This window comes from Colletotrichum tamarilloi (genome assembly GCF_030869305.1).
Source record: "Colletotrichum tamarilloi strain Tom-12 chromosome Unknown Scaffold_123.1, whole genome shotgun sequence".
In the NCBI taxonomy this organism is placed as follows: Eukaryota; Fungi; Ascomycota; class Sordariomycetes; order Glomerellales; family Glomerellaceae; genus Colletotrichum; species Colletotrichum tamarilloi.
Window position 1 is genome coordinate 68,969 of NW_026849506.1, and position 18,025 is coordinate 86,993.

The 18,025-nt window shown below is 49.0% G+C and overlaps 7 protein-coding genes across 7 annotated transcripts; 4 read left to right on the plus strand and 3 right to left on the minus strand.

Moving 5' to 3' along the window:
- Nucleotides 1-325: 325 nt before the first annotated feature.
- Nucleotides 326-2,778, plus strand: CTAM01_14462 (uncharacterized protein; the record flags this gene model as incomplete). Its single annotated transcript, XM_060530462.1, has 6 exons — nt 326-699; nt 754-827; nt 905-1,119; nt 1,172-1,629; nt 1,709-2,251; nt 2,334-2,778. 6 exons carry the CDS (start codon nt 326-328, stop codon nt 2,776-2,778), a joined length of 2,109 nt encoding a protein of 702 aa, XP_060374969.1.
- An 833-nt stretch (nt 2,779-3,611) lies between these two features.
- Nucleotides 3,612-4,124, minus strand: CTAM01_14463 (uncharacterized protein; the record flags this gene model as incomplete). The annotated part of the gene is made up of 1 exon (XM_060530463.1): nt 3,612-4,124. The coding sequence occupies one exon, from the start codon at nt 4,122-4,124 to the stop codon at nt 3,612-3,614; it is 513 nt and encodes a 170-aa protein (XP_060374970.1).
- Nucleotides 4,125-5,142: 1,018 nt separating this feature from the next.
- CTAM01_14464 (uncharacterized protein) lies at nt 5,143-5,565 on the minus strand (the record flags this gene model as incomplete). Its single annotated transcript, XM_060530464.1, has 2 exons — nt 5,143-5,294; nt 5,388-5,565. The coding sequence occupies 2 exons, from the start codon at nt 5,563-5,565 to the stop codon at nt 5,143-5,145; spliced, it is 330 nt and encodes a 109-aa protein (XP_060374971.1).
- Nucleotides 5,566-7,556: 1,991 nt separating this feature from the next.
- On the plus strand, nt 7,557-9,486 carry CTAM01_14465 (oligonucleotide transporter; the record flags this gene model as incomplete). The annotated part of the gene is made up of 5 exons (XM_060530465.1): nt 7,557-7,997; nt 8,051-8,398; nt 8,444-8,720; nt 8,785-9,243; nt 9,296-9,486. The coding sequence occupies 5 exons, from the start codon at nt 7,557-7,559 to the stop codon at nt 9,484-9,486; spliced, it is 1,716 nt and encodes a 571-aa protein (XP_060374972.1).
- A 198-nt stretch (nt 9,487-9,684) lies between these two features.
- Nucleotides 9,685-11,293, minus strand: CTAM01_14466 (kynureninase 2; the record flags this gene model as incomplete). The annotated part of the gene is made up of 3 exons (XM_060530466.1): nt 9,685-10,572; nt 10,624-11,027; nt 11,107-11,293. 3 exons carry the CDS (start codon nt 11,291-11,293, stop codon nt 9,685-9,687), a joined length of 1,479 nt encoding a protein of 492 aa, XP_060374973.1.
- Nucleotides 11,294-11,813: 520 nt separating this feature from the next.
- CTAM01_14467 (indoleamine 2,3-dioxygenase) lies at nt 11,814-13,181 on the plus strand (the record flags this gene model as incomplete). The annotated part of the gene is made up of 2 exons (XM_060530467.1): nt 11,814-12,140; nt 12,189-13,181. 2 exons carry the CDS (start codon nt 11,814-11,816, stop codon nt 13,179-13,181), a joined length of 1,320 nt encoding a protein of 439 aa, XP_060374974.1.
- Nucleotides 13,182-14,619: 1,438 nt separating this feature from the next.
- Nucleotides 14,620-16,964, plus strand: CTAM01_14468 (fungal specific transcription factor domain-containing protein; the record flags this gene model as incomplete). Its single annotated transcript, XM_060530468.1, has 6 exons — nt 14,620-14,763; nt 15,199-15,438; nt 15,713-15,735; nt 15,815-15,942; nt 16,144-16,354; nt 16,409-16,964. The coding sequence occupies 6 exons, from the start codon at nt 14,620-14,622 to the stop codon at nt 16,962-16,964; spliced, it is 1,302 nt and encodes a 433-aa protein (XP_060374975.1).
- Between the last annotated feature and the right edge of the window lie 1,061 nt (nt 16,965-18,025).

An 18,025-nucleotide genomic window follows, 5' to 3' on the forward strand; every position in this document is an offset into this window, starting at 1 on the left:
TCGAAATCATAGCTTATCAGGGCTGGTTTGTGAGGCAGCTGATCAGCAATTACTAACTAATTCTCGTTGTGCTAACATCGGAAGCCATTTAGGAACTTCCGAATGCGGCACTGTGAGCGGGGGTGGGGACGCGGGGTTCGGGGTGCAGGGTCCGGGAGCCGGCAACCGATGTGCCTACTGCAGTAAGAAACTCTCTCTTATCAGGTGATCCACTCAACTGAGCAGCCCTGTTGACTTGGACTGCCGACGTCTGATCGTTTGTAGGAAGGCTTACGCATCTCCATCGCTCCACGAAAATCCTCAAGCTTCTCGTGCTCCTCACATCATGCCTCGCCCCAAAGTCCCCGAGAGCCAGCGTCAGCGTGCTGCTGAGGCCTGTAAGTTCTGCCGCGAGGCCAAGAAGAAGTGCAGCGGCACTGCACCTTGCACTCAATGTGTTCGCCGTGGTCTTGAACCCGACTGTCGCATGACGTATCTACCCAGAGGTTCAAGAACGATAAGGCCCTCAATTACAAGGGCTAGTACTGCTGGTGGGCGAAGATCACGCGCATCCTTCGAGCACGGTTCTATCACAGTGTCAACAGCCGCTTCCGGGTCATCAAAAACTCGTCCGCGACGGCATATCGAGATTGACAAGGAACCGTCTCCAAACCCATTCCCAATGTCTCCTTCAGTTTCTCAACAAGAATCCGAAGAACCCTGTGTTGATGCGCATCAAAGTCCCATGACACCTCCTCGAGAATCACACACCAGAGAGGGTACTCAGCCAGAATCCTCTCTACTGGCCAATCCAAGTAGATTACTCCGGAGTGCCCACGGTGAACAAGGTAGGTAGTTATCGGGCGGTTTATTCAACCTACTATCGCGCCACTGAGATTGCTGACTTTGAACGTACACATAAAAGTTTTCGTTGGAGGTGCTGCAGCAATTTCGTTCCTTCAAACCGTTCGACAAGTGGTGGTGAGACAGATTGGCCCCTCACCTTTCTCTCACAATGATGGAATGGAAACGATGCTTGAGGCCGCGTCTCCGGAGGCAAGGCGGTCGATCTCATCAGATGAGGTCGTGGACTTGGGCGATCAGCAACGACTCGATTACTTGAAATGTTACTACACAATCGTAAGAGAACTTCCCTGCTCAAATTTGATTGTAACTAAGTATCTTGCCACAGACGGAAGGTCTCATCAATATTCTAGACTCTGACGATCAAAGGGAGTTAATGTGCTTAACCGACAGCATCTCTATCGGAGTTACATCACCCTTTGACGAAAATGCTTCCGCTGACAAGGCGGCTTGGCCATCAAAACAATCATCGCACCTCTCAGATGCCATCAGGGACATGGTAATGGCAATAGGAGCACAGTGTAGCAGTGCACTAGAAGCTCAAGATCACAGCTTCACATTCTTTCGCAAAGCACAGCGACAAGCATTCTCTGGACTGCTAGAAGATCCAGACTTAGACATGGTCAGACTTTTCTTACTCATGGCATTCTATATGCTTGGGAATTGCCGCAGAAATACAGCGTATATGTACATATCCATTGCTGTAAGGGCTGCTCTTGCACTTGGCCTTCATAGTCAGACTATGTATATGTGTGAGCCGAAGTCCCATCAGTGTGGACTTTTGAAGTAAGTCATCCCAAACCGAAACACCTCTTTAAAATTTAGTCGTATCTCGCTCACATTTGCATCGCTTTAAAAGATCAAGAGTCTGGATCAGTGTGCGAATCCTAGACAAGCTAGTGAGCTCTCTCTTGGGCCGGCCTGCCGCCACGGCAGGAACGGATGCTAGGCCTCTGATCAGAGATTTGGCACCCGATTGCGACTATGGATCGAAATATCTTGTGGCAACGTGTGAGATTGTTGAAGTCATCAATGATATCAACAACATCTTATATCACGGTAAAGATGTCACGGTTCCCGTCGTGGAACAGCTTCTGGTCAATATAGATAGCTGGAAAAGGAATCTGCTCATGCCCTTGGAAGGCCCGGAAGAGCTTGAAGCTCTGGGAGACTCCATCGAAGCCAACCGAATGGCCGTTGCCAAGATCCATGTATCTTGTCTGTATTATTTTGCTGTCACACTAGCAACTCGGCCGATATTCATCTCCTCCCTCAACAGTCAAGCAGGAAACAAGATTCATCACCCGCCGCTAGCCGCGGCGTGCATCGAAGCTGCCGTGTATCTGGCACAAACTTGTGCTGACGCTCTAAAGGCTGGGCTACTCGAGAGAAGCATGTGTATCCTGAAGTAAGATTCAACCGGTTTGGTTTCAGCATCTGTGCTCTTTCTGCAAGGCTCGCTCTGAGAAAACGCTAATCATCCCACACAGAGCTTTAGTATTCTCTGCAGGACTCATTCTTGGAGTAGAGTGCTTCGCAAAGGTCAGCATCGATCTCGAGACCGATAGAGCATTTCAAGGAGCCATGGACGTTTTAAAATTTCTTGCTGGCCAAAGCCCCCAGGCCGCACATTACCTGGAAATATTGATGTCGTTGGCTACCGCCATCACAGAGCGTCGCTCAAAGTTGAATAATGCTGGAGGCAGTCGTTACGTCTCAAGGCTCTTCAGCTTGGAGAGCCTAAGCAGTGTCAGCGCTGGCAACCCGGAGGGACATACGGAGGAGGAGCCATCCTGGGCCTCAACTCGGGCTGTAACTGAACAAGGCTCTTTTGACGTTTGGCCTGGGGCTGACGGGGGGTTGTTAAACTGGAGTGAGCTCCAGTTTGACGATAGCGATCTGCACATTGACTGGCAAAGCTTAAGTGTATTTTGAGACAGCTATGCACAGATTCCTCGACAAAAGGGAAATGCCAGATCGGCAATGGTCAGAAGCTGTAGACGTTCAAGCCGTCATAATACCAGACTAAAGTTGCCCAGAAAAAGAAGAAAACAGAACAACTCCCTCACAACATTGGACTATGGGAACTTACATCCGAAGAGACCCTGATTGAACTGCGTGTTCTTACCAACAGTATAGCGGAGAAAATACAAACTATTGAAATGTGATGTGGTGACTTGGTATAGACGTGCGCCGCCAAGGGAATTGGAATCTGATTTGGGAAGCTAGCTTCTCAGACACACATCTTGCGGGAACCAAGATCTAATTTGCTACTCTCCATCAAATGCTTATTGCTTCAAAGTCTTGACTGTCAAGCCATGTTGCGGTTTCGTGCATTGCTAGTCATGATGAGTCGTCGAGGCTCAAGATCACTGAGTAACGCGATCTAGACAGTTAAATGCGTGTGTAGATACGACAGCTATAAGCCTCCTTCTCCATTGTTCTTTTAGACATCCTTGCTATTATTCCGAATCCAACATCCTGAGAAGCCAACCCTGACCAGCGTTGCCTCAGTTCGGTTTGATCCGTAGATATCCTTAAGAAAGTCGGCACAATGCTCCGTGTGGAACGAGTTAACAATTATGCCATCAAATGCGGTTCGTTCTTCGAAAAGGGTCCAGAATTGCTTTTTCCAAAGCATCGAACAATGGTTTAAATGGTCACGAATTGAAGTATAATAGACTTCTTGATCGCCCATTGCTTCTGCGGCTATGGGCTGCGTTAAGTTTTGACTGTAAGAGAATATGCGTTAGTATGGACGTAATAATTCACAGTGACTTGAGTAAGCATTCATTGACATACTCCGCGAAGGCATTCCAGCTATCGTCATCTTTGTATTCCGTTTCGAACTCTCTGTCGTAGCATTGTGATGGAACCCAATAATTCAGCAGGGTATCGTACTTGCAACCCATCTTCTTCGCCTCGGCTGTGGAATTTCCGCAAGAGATATATTCGGCGTTGGAAGTGACATTATGGAAAGCCGCGATGTAGTCACTCGATGTTGGAGTTCGGATTCCCCCATCTTCTCCATCGGTGACCTTGCCGCCCGTATTCTGGGCCATAGGACTGGGCACTAGAAGGTAGAATGCTGCGACCCATAGAACAGATGTCGCGAGGAATACGAGGACGTCTCGGAGAAGCCTGCCATGGTGTGATGTTCTCAAAGCTTGTTGTTGGCAGCGGGAGCTGTCATTCTCCATCTCGTCTTCGGTGGAAGTTCGCTTGTTAGGGTCGTCCCGAAAGCCTAAGAAAGGCTCATGGTCCTCCTGTTTTGACTCCATCGTGGCTTGTTCTGAGGACTTGTGGGGCACTTTTCAGGCTCTCGATAGCGGCCGCTTCGTCGTCGTACCTTCGTGATCGCTGATGATGTAGAGGTCAGGGAAAAAGAGAATGAAGTTCTCGCGAGATTTGAGCCTACCTTAGACTGCAAAACATCCCAGGGGTTCTCTCATCGTCGTGCGTTTCATAAGCTCGAAACAACGGATAACATAGCCACCTCTGTTTCAGGCCCATCCAGACATTGGTGAATTTAGCGCTCGTCCCATGTTGGCACCATACATGCAATTTGGCCAACGACAAGGTCTGAGCTCGACCGCGTGCGAAACATCAATGAGACGCATGTATCGAGGCACAGAATATTTCTTAGTTCTAGTGTAAAGCGGTCTGGCAAAATTGGTGAGCCCCCAGAGATTTGAACCATCTTCTCTCCTAATGCGTCCTGAGCTCGCACTTAAGTCATTTACGGGCGTTGCTCACACTCATAAGAGACTCCACCGCCGCAGCTACCGCACCCATCCCAGTAAGAATGCCAGGGTGACCATGTATTGGTCGCAATCCCCGTGCCATCTCTCTACTGTAATTATCAACACCAACGTTGCCATTAATGTAGAGGCGGCGAAGTTGTGTCGAAAAAGTAGTTTTCTTTCGAATCGCACTACATCGCCGTATCTAGTTGTAACATCAAACTTGATTTCGTCGACTCATTAATTAAGTGGTGCGGACTCATTGCAGCTTGTAGACATGGCGAGTGCGCACGCATTAGCTGTTCGCATACAAGACATATTACATAGGTACGGCTAGCTGAAGCCGGTCACAATACTTTCACTGTGCTGAAGGCATTGATGATATCATTGGCCCCCGAAATATCCACAGCGCCAATCGACCTTAGGTGATCGACACAGGCATCTTGACATGCACTACCATGGCCAGTGCATACATTCGTCACAATGCAAAAATCAGGTATCTTTCCCCATTCTCCTGAGCAGCACCAAGTGCAAAATGCACGTATCAAGATGTCCTTTATGCGACCGCCTCGTATCCAGAGCGAGAGTTGTGGGCAGCGCGGTTCGAGAACAGCCAGTAGATGACCATGCCGACGATGGGGAAAAGGAAGACGACGAGGCACCAGAGCACCTTGTGACTGACGGGTCGATCAGACTTGAGAACCTCAACTAAGCGGACGGAACTGTTAGCAAAGACAACATAGCTGTATGCAAACAACGGAGTATTTGGCCGTCGAGGACGCTGTTCTGGGGGAGACTCACGGAACACGATAATATCCAGTACAAGGACTATGAATCCGAGGATGCCACCACCAGTGCCATACTGCCAGGTGTTGCCGTGAGCTGCTGTGCCAACAGCGGGATCGGATGCCGGCGCGGCGACAGCCAAAAGCGCGAAGCAGAGCTGAAGGAGAAACTGGGCGAATACTGCGTTACGCATCGTGATTTCGTTCGTTGTCGAGAGGGTGGTGAATGTGATCAAAATTGAGAGCTTTCTGGTATGGAGGGACGTGACTCGGATTGATAGGTATTGTGATGAGCAGTGGGGTGGATGTGGGCAATAGGTAGAAGGATGTCGCAACTGATTATTCACGTGGGGAAAGCAGCTGCATTAATATTCACAACACAGCAATAGAGGTGACGTCACATGTTCGTGTCGTCTGACCAAGCTGTGCTTTGCGCTACGCCCAGACTGGTCCATCGAGATCTTGCGGAACTTTGGCGGGGTTAATGATAGGCTGAATATGCTCTGCTGACCCCTCAACGGCGGGCAAAGACAGCAAGCCACAGTAGCTTACATGTGCCTATGGCATTTTGTCTCGAATTTCTCAAAGCGGATGGTGTTCTTCGAATCAAGCTCAGGCTCGCTGATTGGCTTTCCTCTGCTCCGAAGGGCATGCTCCGAAGGTTTAGTCGCGGCCCAACCCCCCGCTAGGTCGGGGCAACCCCGCAAGGTGTACACGCAGTTCGTCGGAGATTGATATCCGTATTGATTGTTGTTGACAAAAGTTTCGCATTCATTGAGCTTCTTGGGACCGTGGGGGCTTGATCATATGTATGCTTGTAACGCGAATCTAGTCATGGCCTTCCAGTCAGTTCAAAGACGTTTGAGATGAGCAGCTGTTCACCACAAAAGTACCTAGAGCGTACCATGATTGGCAGTCTAGTCGTTCAGCAACTTCATAAACGATGAAAAGACCAGGAAGCTACGGACTTGGGCTTAAGGCATTCGTCATGGCTCATTGACTGTGCAGTCCAGGGCTTGTATGAATTCAATAGTGTTACAGCCTCAGAGGCCACTATGCAAATATCTCGCTATGTACGATACGAAACTAACAAACAGCCCTAAAGAAAAAACTCGCGATGGATGGTGTGTACAATCCCGTTTGAAGCTGCAGCTAGCGAGCCAAGGTAATCGTTCTGCTGTGCCAATTGCATATCTTGGCTGGCATTGTATAGTTTCTCGCGATGAATGAGAAGGCCAGGTGCCTTGATGGGCGAGTGTTGACTTCGTGTGCTTGAAAATAGAATCAAACAATAGGAGCGGACAGACAAGGCTGAAGAGCTCGTCCCTTTCCCAGCTACCTAGTGTTCTGTACCGCCTAACTGAACGATATCGCAGATGCAGATCAAACACCTTGTGCCTGCAACTGTTTCCTAGTTTCGCGCCCTCCACAGCCCATGCAATGCCGTTGCTGACGGCCAGACTAGTCGCCTTATGTAGCGCAATGAGTCTTGTATACTTTTGCGGCTGGAAAATAATGAACTCTCATATGGTATTTCCGCCGTAAATATCTTTGAAAACCCAGCCCTCTTCATGATCATTATTGCATTTCTCTGTTTAGAGGCGGAGGCCGCAAAACATCAAATCGGTACCATGGGGTGGGTATGCTGGATGATGTGAGAATATCGATGACGTAGCCTCTGTGTCACCACACATAAACCCAAGCTCACTGCCGATGCATCAGTGCGAATGGGGAATGGATTTTGTGCATGTGATTAGGTTTTCATAGAGCCTGGAGCGCAAGGCCATTGCGTACCTCTTCCCTATCCACGAGTAGGAGCTATTCTGACTTCCTAACCTTTTGGACAGTTCCAAAAGCTCGACCGTGTTTCCTTCGCAGGCACTTTAGGAAAGCGATCATGCCTGGATTTCGAGATATCGAAGCAGCCAGCCGACGACACCGCAGAGCTTCTACCTCGAGGTCAAGGGAACAAGAAATGCTACAGCCCGCTTCCTCTTTAACTCTCCGATCCACGGCCGTCGGCATCATTGTTGGCTTCTTAATATGCCTATCCAACACGTATTTCGGACTTCGTACTGGTTTCTTAGCCATAATGAGCCTTCCTTCAACCATACTGGGCTTTGCCTTCTTCAAAATGGTCCAAGATCATTTAGCTTTCCCATTCACCCCCCAAGAACATGCGACAATGGTTGTTATTGCGAGCTCTTTGGGCTTGATGCCTTTCACGATCGGATCTGTCGGGATTTTGCCGGCCATGGAGTTCCTCACCAACGAATCGGAAAATGGCCCCTTCCGACTTGACTGGTCTCAACTCTGTGTTTGGTCCATTGGTGTCAGTATCCTGGGTGTTGCCGTGACCCTACCACTGCGAAAACGGTTTCTTGTCCAAGAGCCTTTGCCATTCCCATTTGGAACGTCGTCGGCGGCTATGATAGGATCATTACACCGGGATACTGACATTGCGGATCGAATTCTCCGCGCTCAGAATGATTTGGATAGCACTAACGACAAGCAAAAGCCATCACTTGTAGAAGACTCAGTTGATACTGACGATAGCCTTGTGCAACATGGTTGGAGCCAGAATAACAAACTCATTCTCATCACATTCTTGTTTGCGGCACTTTACGTGAGCGTCAATTTTCTTGGACCACCCTTTCGCCTCGCTGACATCAAATGCAGTCCCTCACTGCATATTTCATCCCTCAAATACGTACCGTAAATATCTTCGGCAACTATCTTGCTCGAGAATGGCTCTTTTCTCTCTCGACATCCCCAGGCTATATCTCCATTGGCTTGATTGTGCCTCCAGTCACAACCCTTTGGATCGTCGTTGGATGCTTGATTGGGTGGGGCATACTTTCACCTCTATCCAAATTCAACGGATGGGCCCCTGGCTCTGTCTCCGACTGGGAAAGCGGCTCAAGAGGTTGGATCATGTGGATAGCAGTTGCACTGATTTTAGGCGATACAGCCATCACTCTTTCGACAATGCTCCTACGTTCCTTCAATGTCTATATGCCAAACTTGCTGGGCCTCACAACATACTTGAAAAGACATCTCCGATCCGACAACGAAGAGGATACACAGCCTCTGATCAGAAGTTCATCACGGTCTAAAGCACTGCCTCTCCTTGGGTCTTTACACTACCGGGATGACAAATTAACCACCAAAGTCTATCTGATCTGGATACTAGCCGGCCTACTTCTATGCTTCGCTTCTATGATCGTCCTTTTTGGGTCTTCAGTTCCAATATTAGCCTTACTGTTGGCAGTATTCACGATCTTACCGCTAAGTCATGTTAACATTCGCTGCTACGGAGAAACGGGGACTGGAGGGGCGGCCTATATTGGTATGTGGTATTTGCTCCAACTATCTGCGGTGATAGTGGCTCTAACGCTTCGGGTATGTCATAGCTAAAATCCCGCAATTTCTGTTCGCCTTCCTGATACCTTCAACAAATCCAAATGCCATTTTACTCAGCTTAGCCGTTGCTGGTGTTGTTGAAGCAAGCGTCTGGCAAGCGGCAGAGATGATGGACGAGTTCAAGATGGGCCATCTTGTCAATGCGCCACCGATGTCTCTTTTCTATGGACAACTGATTGGATCGTTGGTTGGATCCGCGATATCGATGCTGGTCTACCGGCTTTACACCAACATGCTCGGCTTTCCGTCCAAAGACTTTCCCATGCCATCGGCGCACATCTTGATTTCAACAGCTCGGCTAGTATATGGCCGAGGCATGCCGCCTGGGCTACTCAAATTTGGCATAGTTGCATCGGTTTTGGGTGCTATATTCAAGATACTCAAAGATTCTAAGCGTCTTAGTAGTCGCTGGTCTCCTTGGGTACCATCCAGTGTTGCGTTAGCTGCAGGTACGTCAAGCTGCGAAGACTAAGTGCATCCCAATTCTAACTGATAGCACAGGCATGTATATTATGCCTGAAATGATTTTGGCGCAAGGAATTGGAGGTCTGATTCATTATTATATCCTTGGGCGCTGGGGTCGAGAAAAGGAATCGCGCCTCATTTCCACGGCTACAGGCTTCATACTTGGTGAAGGCTTGTTCAGCTTAGTTACCATGATCCTGCAGAGCATTGACGCGCCGCATTTATAATACGTTGCGTTCCGGGATGACTATAAATCGAAACTAGCTAGATCTAACAGGCTGCCATAATGAACGCCAAAGAGTGCCGAGACACGTTGTGGAACAAGATTTGCCAATGCGTGTTCAATGTAGATAACGAACTTTCTTTTATTAATTAGTATAGAGCCTCATTAATACTGTGTTGGCAGCAACTTTTCATGAAGACTTTTAAGCGATAGCTTTCCTCAGAGTGTCCATGAACTTCCATACATCCTGGAATGTGCAATACAGGGGCACCGGCGCGACACGGATAACTCCTGGCTTGCGTTTATCACAAACGATTCCTTCCTCAACAAAAGCTTCCACGACATGTTCGAGTAGGCCGTCCTTGAGCAGGACACTCAGCTGAGCACCTCTCTCGTGGGCATTCCTAGGCGTAAGAACCCTGAATGAAGGTTCGTCGGTATCGTCTGCCAAGATGCCATCAAGAAGATGCTCCGCGTACGCAGTAAGCACCAAAGACTTTGTTCGCAATTCAGCCATGGAGGTCTTGCTGAATACCGAGAGGGCACCCGATAGCGAGGCGAGATCGATGGCTGATGGATTTGAAACTTGGAAACCACCAGCGCCAACGGTAGGGAGGAAGTTGTTGTCCATATTGAAGCGGACCGACTTGTCACCGCCGTACCAGCCCGTTAGTCTGTGGCGAAACTTGGGCTTCCCCTCGCTGGTGTCGACCTTTCCGTGTCTTTCGTGGACAAATGCGCCGGCCATTGACCCTGGTCCAGCATTCTGGTACTTGTATGTACACCAGGCCGCGAAGTCAACATTCCAGTCGTGAAGCCGTAACTCGACGTTTCCAGCAGCATGAGCCAAGTCCCAACCGACAATAATGCCCTTAGACTGCGCGTATTCGGTAATGCGAGGCATGTCGAAAAGTTGGCCACTGTAGTATTGTATACCGGGAAGTAAAATGAGGGCAGTCTCCTCCGCGTGTTCATCAATGGTCTTCAGAATGAGATCAGTTGAGATGTAAAAGTTCTCATCGGGCTGGATCTGGACCATCGACTTGGACGGATCCAATCCATGCCACTGAATCTGCGATTCGATCACATACTGTCTTTGTCAGCTCGGTATACGAATTGTATGTGATGACAGTCGACTCACGTGATCACTCGGAAATGGCCGCCATTCAAGGATAATTTTATGCTTCTTCTCTGTCGGTCGGTAGAAGCTGGCCATCAAAAAGTGCAGGTTTGCGGTCAAGGTATTCATCATAACAACCTCTTCGGGGAGGGCGCCGACAATGGCTGCGCTTTTCTTCGCCACGTCCTCAGCCATGTCTTGCCAGCAAACAAGGGGTGAGTTTTCGAGGCCCTGGAAGTGGCCATTCACCCCAATCGATGCCCAGGTCTCCAACTGAGCGTGAATGTAGTCCTTGACTGCTTTGGGTGGAACTCCCAGTGAGTTACCACAAAAGTAGACTGATGGAGTCGCATCATCTTCGGACGACGAATGACTTCCATTGGTGCCATTGACCACATTTGCATTGCCGTTGAGAAGTTGATTGTCTTTTGGGGTAATTAGTATTGGATCTGGGATGATTGCTGTGCCACAGGTTTTGTGTCACTAACTTTTGGCAGGACCTACTAGGGAGAGTTCCGGTCAAAGACTTTTTTTTGAGAGAGCCTTTCGTCGGAATGATGAACTCATTGCGCAAATACGCGAGTTTGTCTTGCGTGTCGAGCTGCTGCGCAAACGAGATGGTGTTTGCATTGGCAGGAAACTTGGCCTGGCTCCCAGAACGAATCTGCTCGGCAAATGCGTTGAAATCCATCTTAGATCGTACGACAAATTATGTCAACTTTTCTGAATGATCCGGATTCTCTCAGATATGGCACCATTCGAGGCAGAAGGAGGGCGTCTTGTTCGTCTTTGTACCTGTCCCCTCCTCATCTTACTCGAGATGGCGCATCGTCATTCCGAAAACTTCGCGAGCGGCCCCACCAACATCCGGTATCCGCTTCCGTCTCAGCCCTAGCGCTTCCGCATATAAGCGACGGGTTTCGGCTTGGTCCACTTATACCATCGGATGACAAGCGTATTAGTGCAAGATGCGTACGGAATACCGAGTAAGTACGGATACAGGTTGGCAAGCAACACGGAGACAGGGGACTTGAGACATGCAGTTGAAGAGCTACTTCTTCATCTTACCACACCCTGACTCGCATCGAACTGTTTTCTGTTCCATGCACATTATAACTCAATCAATCTCTTCTTACCCCTTTCTCTCCACGTATCGACTTCATCATAGTACGGCTATTTCGTTGTGTTATTGACGTCTAAACTCCGTTAATATGTCTCCTCACGCGCTTCCTATGTTCGCAGAACAGGCACAGACAGATGTCCTTGCTTTGATGAAGAAGTACGCCATCACACAGAACGGTTTCCTGCCGGCCGACGCACCTGTCAAGGTTCTTCCGGATCCTTACTACTCACCATGGGAAACAATTATCCATCATCTCCCGGAGCTTCTCAAAGCAGGCAAGCTGCGACGAGATGTCAAAGGTCTTCCTCTCTTATCGACGAACAAGCTACGCAGTCAATCTGAGTGGAGAAGAGCTTATGTGATTTTGATCTTTCTGGCGCATGCCTACATCTGGGGCGGAGAACAGGCAGAACAGGTTGGTACTCCGTCTGACTTTCCAAGGGCTTTCTAACATCAGTTCAAGGTCCTGCCTCCAGCAATAGCTGTCCCTCTCTTACGCGTCTCCGAGCATCTCGAAGTTCCGCCTGTCGCGACCTACGCAGGCTTGAACTTGTGGAACTTCTTATCGACCACGAACGATTTCACTGATCTGGATTCTCTTGAGTCTCTACACACTTTTACTGGCACAAAAGACGAAGTTTGGTTTTACTTAGTCTCAGTGGCCATGGAGGCCCAAGGCGCTCGAATTATGACCGACATGCTAAATGCTTTGGAGTCCATTAAGACAAGGCACTACGACACAATCACGCGGGCACTAGAAGCACTGTCTGGCAATATTCGACAGATCGGGGCTTTACTGGAACGGATGTATGAGAAATGCGACCCGATGGTATTCTTCTACGAGATTCGTCCATTTCTGGCCGGAAGTAAAAACATGGCAGCAGCAGGCCTACCCAAAGGTGTCTTTTACGACGAAGGCAACGGTCAGGGTAGTTGGCAACAACTTCGTGGGGGAAGCAACGGACAAAGCTCTCTGATCCAATTTCTCGATATTGTTCTGGGGGTTGAGCACACATCAGAGGGCAACAGCAACCCACATGCAAGCAGGACCAACACCAGCCAAACACGAATGCCCGCTTTTCACGAGGAAGTCCGCACTTACATGCCAGGGCCACACAAACGTTTCCTCGAACACGTTGCCCGCATGGGCAGCATCCGAGAGCTTGCAAAACTACCGGTTTCGACTGTCGAGCAGCAAGACTTCTGCAATGCATACCAAGCAGCAATTCGAACGATGACAGAGTTTCGGAACAAGCATTTGCAAATTGTTACCCGCTATATCGTGCTTCCTTCGAAGAAGATGCACAGTGGCGTGAAAGTAGACTTGGCAAGCGCATCTTCAGTGAAGGACGAGCAGCTCACGGGAACAGGCGGAACAGCATTGATGCCATTCCTGAAGCAAACAAGAGACGAGACTCTGCAGGCGGGACAGTTAGAGAGAGCAGAGCGGAGATGAACATTTGATGCGTCGATCTATGATATCCATAACAGTATAGCCATCGAAAAGGAGCGAAATTACATAATTCAGTGCTAGACTAATGCAAGGGGACTGAAGAGTCAAACTTCCGCATGTAACCTCAATGCTCCATTCACATGAAGCCGGGTCCACAAATTGGGAAAGTTCCATCTGTATGACCGCTGTGGTCCCTTCTCAGGTGACGGGAGCGGAAGAGTGACTTCGGATCTCGGATCGCATCGCAGCTGAGCGAATAAAAAACACTAGCCATCGCAGCGGCGACGAATTTCCTGATGCTGACATGCATTTACTTCTGTTACTTCCGAAAATGTCGGTGGAAGTCTACTGTTCCCTAAACGCGCTTCTGCGATTGGAATATTCAATCCAGGCTTGCATTTTGCTTTTATCTGATAATGGTAAGATGGGGGTAGAAAATGCCCAGCCTCGACCAGAACTTTCATTTGGCCATCATACCAAGCTGCCGCTTGCCGCAGTTTGATATCCCTCATGCCTTGGACTTCCCAAAACTCCACACTATAGGCGGAGTAATCGCAGTGAACCATCGTAGGGGAAAGTAGAGAGAATGGTTAGTTAAAGGATGTTTCACCAGGAATTACTAATTATGACTGTACGGAGGAGGGGGAATACTGCCAGTCTAACAGAATATTCCGAAAAGCGAGGTTTTCGACTAATTCGGAGCCAAGCAGTGAAGTGAAAAACACTCTCCAGGCAGGCATGTACGTCATCGTATTACAAGTCACGCCTGATTCACTGCAGAGTGGTGATTAGGGTAGTTTTCAACTTTCTGTGTACGATGTCCTCCTAGGATCGGAAGTGTGATGACGAGGCACCAGGTCAAGTAAGTACACTAAGGCTCCTCCTGGATGTTAGAAGTGGCTCTGTGGTGGCTAGGAGCGGCTCCAACAAATCGTGTCTACACCGTGCATCCGTCAACGTGTATATGATCGGAAGTACTGTATCATGTGCCCTGGCAATGACAGATGTTTACCCAACCACGGCTAGCGTCGAGCAAGTTCCGCCCTCGGAAACCTTCCACGTCGGCACTGACTGGTTTCTTCCCTCCGCGTCCCGATCTTCGCTCTTCCGCATGTCTGCCTGCACAACAGCGAAGTAATTACGGCTGTAACACTATGGAAGATGTTTCGGGGCAAGAATCATCGCCACACGCGTATGTCCGCACAAGAGTCGCCAACGCTTGCGACAGCTGCAAGGCTCGCAAAGGTACAATTCCCATTTCGTCTCCGAATGTCTCTCACGAGCCAGTTTGCTATTGAATTTGGGCATTGTTGTGTCTACTACAGGTAGTCAGCTGAATGTGCGCGCTCCTGGCCCACAAACAGTCTCAGCGCGCACTTGCATGCTGTGTTTCGTGAATTATTATCTGAATTCTGTTTTAACCATTCCGTGTAACAGTCAAATGCGATGGCAAGTTGCCATGCAGCTACTGCTTGAGACGGCAACGTCCTTCCACGTGTCGATATTCTCCGCAACAGAGGCGAAGGGCTCCGGCGCCCCTTCTGAGAACGCCGTCTCCATCTGTGCACAATGGCCCAGATGTTCAGTCCGAGACCCGGCAATCAGTCACGTCACACGAGGCCCTCGCCGAAGAAGAGACAGAAGTCCCCCGAGAAGCACGTCTTTTGTGCGACGCCCAGGGGAAAATAAGTGCGTCCATCCCAAACAGATACATACCTAATTCCCCAACTGATGTGTTGTAATTATGTCATCAAGTCTTCATTGGAGATTGTGCGCCGTTGTCATTCTTCCAAACTGTCCGGCAATTGGTGAACACACGCGTTGATCCGCAAGTCTTTGCGCACCAGACTGAAAATCCACCTTTTCGACCGCCGGTTCATCATTCCGGAAATGGCGAGCCCATTCTCCAACTTACGACAATATCGGGTGCCGTTCTAAGGTACCATGAAGTGGTGAGACCTCCTCCTTGTTTGGCTACGGTGTGCTCAACTTTGATAACCAATCCTACGTAATCTCACAGACCAGTGGTCTAGTTGATCTGTTTGGACATGCGCAGCTCGTCAGCGAAATCAAGTCTTGGGCTCGTCAGAACCATAGACTACAAGACGCAGTATCCGCCACTCATTATCTCGTTCTTGCCATAGGCTACCAGTCTTCCGAGGAAGACCTTGCATCTTCCTACTTTGAATATGCGCGCAACATCGCCCTTGCAAATCTCAGCGGGAACATCAATGTCCCAACCATTCAGACGTTCATTCTAGTTACTGTCTATATGCTTGGTTCATGCCAGATGAATGGGGCATTCCTATTCTTCGGTATGTCACCAGGAGAACTATCAGTCATAACAGTACTTAGAGTGGTTCATACTCATCACAAGGCAAACTTGCAGGCATCGCAGTGAGAGCAGCTTACTCGATTGGGATCCACCGCACCGAGATCAACTCTCGATTTGGTGCGGATGTTCATAGACAGCGGTAGAAACCCCCTTCGTTACCCTGTCACTAACACAAACTGCTAATGCTCATACTTGGTAGGGATCGCCTGTGGAAGAGCCTGCGTGTCTTGGATCTCTTCTTAAGTACATCAATGGGCCGGCCACCTGCAACATCTGACGTGGATTGCACTGTACCCTACAGGGAGTTGGACGATAAGGGACAAGAAATCTTCGATCTACTCAATGCCTCAGCGCAAATATTCTTGATCACTGAAGGCATCGTCGTAGAGGTCTACTCGAGAAGGAAGGTTTCATATCAATTGACCGAGGGTATCTCACGACAGCTACGAGACTGGTCAATTCGGTGGTTACAGAGGCTAAAGGACACTGTTTCCGACACTCGATCTGACCATGAAGGAAAAAGGGTGACAGGAGCATGCCAAGTCCTTTGTTCCTACTACTACGGTCAGTTTCCCTGGCGACTTTCCGTCCAGCACTACGATCCAAAGAGATGATACTGATGTTATACAGCGGTAATCTTAGTCTCACGACCTTTCCTAATGTATGAATTGTACAAGCGACTAGCCGACGGGGTTGCCGAGACACCAACGACAACTTCAGGTCTGACTTCTGGCAAGTCGAAACTTGCTGATGCGTGTATCGATGCCGCAAGCTTCATGGTCGACATTTTAGTCGGCCTAGTCGAGAAAGGGGTTCTAATAGGGCACATGCCTTTAGTCGTGTGAGTGATCATATCGATGCAGTGATTTCGAACCTGGCTTATTCATTTCTGTAGCTCTTGGTTATTTGCTTCATCTCTTATCTTGGGCGTGGGCCTCCTCGGATCCTTTGGCCGCATTTTGGAAAAGTACACGCGAAATTCTATATTGGTACTAGAACATTTTGCGAAAATCGATGCCCACGCCTCACAATACTCGCTCATTGCAAAGTCATTACTCAACGCTGCTCTTGAGTATTTGGAAAAGAAGGAACTCAGAGAGCGTATGCAGCGTACTGAAAGCTCGTCACAGCTTTTCGGGCTTGTCCCGCGAGAAAGCACTGAAAGCATCCACAACATCCAAGCTTCAGCTACTGAGGCCAGTCCGAATACAAGCACGGATGGAAGCCTCCTGTCGAAGACAAATAACTCCGCCTCTGGCTTTTTTGGACTTGGTTCGCCATCTTTTGTGGACGTAGACGCGTCCCTCTTGAGCCTTTCATCCTCCTTACCCAGAACGCCGGATTTATCTATGCTTGATGGAAGAAACGAGATGGACCATGGGTTTGGGGATCTGAACTTGTTCCAGCTCCTCGACGGCGACGGACACATTGATCTTGGACCTTATATCTAATAAAATTATCATTGGAAAGCTCTTCCGAATTTTACTTGAGATTTCGTGGGGCGTTGGAAATCTTGGTACAAAGGCTGGGGCCAAAAGAAGATTCAAAGATTATTGTTCAAAGGTTATTCTTTTCTATCGTTCTGGAGCGCTCTGATTCAACGTGACTCTTGACAGCCTGACTGCCGTCTCAAGAAGAAGGCAAGACAGTTATAAATCTAGTTGGCCCGATTGAACACTTGCACATACGGACTATGACCCCGAAGAACTTACTCCTACTGGCTCGGCTTCTTCCAGTGGCTGATTTTGCCTCGCTCCACACCTCTACAATAGTATGGGATGGATACGGACACTCTAATTGGTATCAACGGCCAACAGGAGTCACATACAGGTAAATGTAGAATATCCGTACGCTACCTTAAGCTAGCCTGCACATCCTAACTTAACGCACCACAATCTGAGGACACCATATGTTTCGCAAGCTACCTCCAAGCTCGAGTTGAGATGCATGATATCGAGATACCTTCACCTCATTGCACCAGACGTGTCTGAAATTGAATTCACTGTGTCACTAGGAGGAGCGATGTCTAGCAGCACGCTTTGATTCATAGAATTGTTAGCGCACACCGCGGAACAGTGCCATTGAAGTCGCTAGCTTTCTCTTGCTGCACGAGATACAGCGCAAAACTTTTCACAGAGGCCTGGGTGGATTGCACGCTGGGTGGCTTGATTCACTTGATGGGTTACGAAAAGAGTCTCTTTAGGAATATCTCGCCTAACGGGGACGTGCTCCTCCTTCTGGATGGATCCCTTGACCAATGTTCGGCCTAGGCACAATTTGGTAGCGTTACGTAGTACTTGGTGGCAGCTTAGCTAGAGGGCTTCGACGCCTGACAAATACGTGTTAACCACAGCTGCAGGGGCGCTACAGCCGAGCAAGCCGCTCGGTTCCGTTCCTAGGCATTGGCCTCGATTTAAACTTCGTCACCCTTTCCGACTGGCGTCCCACAACGAGAGTCTGCGCAACTTCCCACTCATGTTGATGCCACCGTCAGTTGTACTGCAGTGTGATG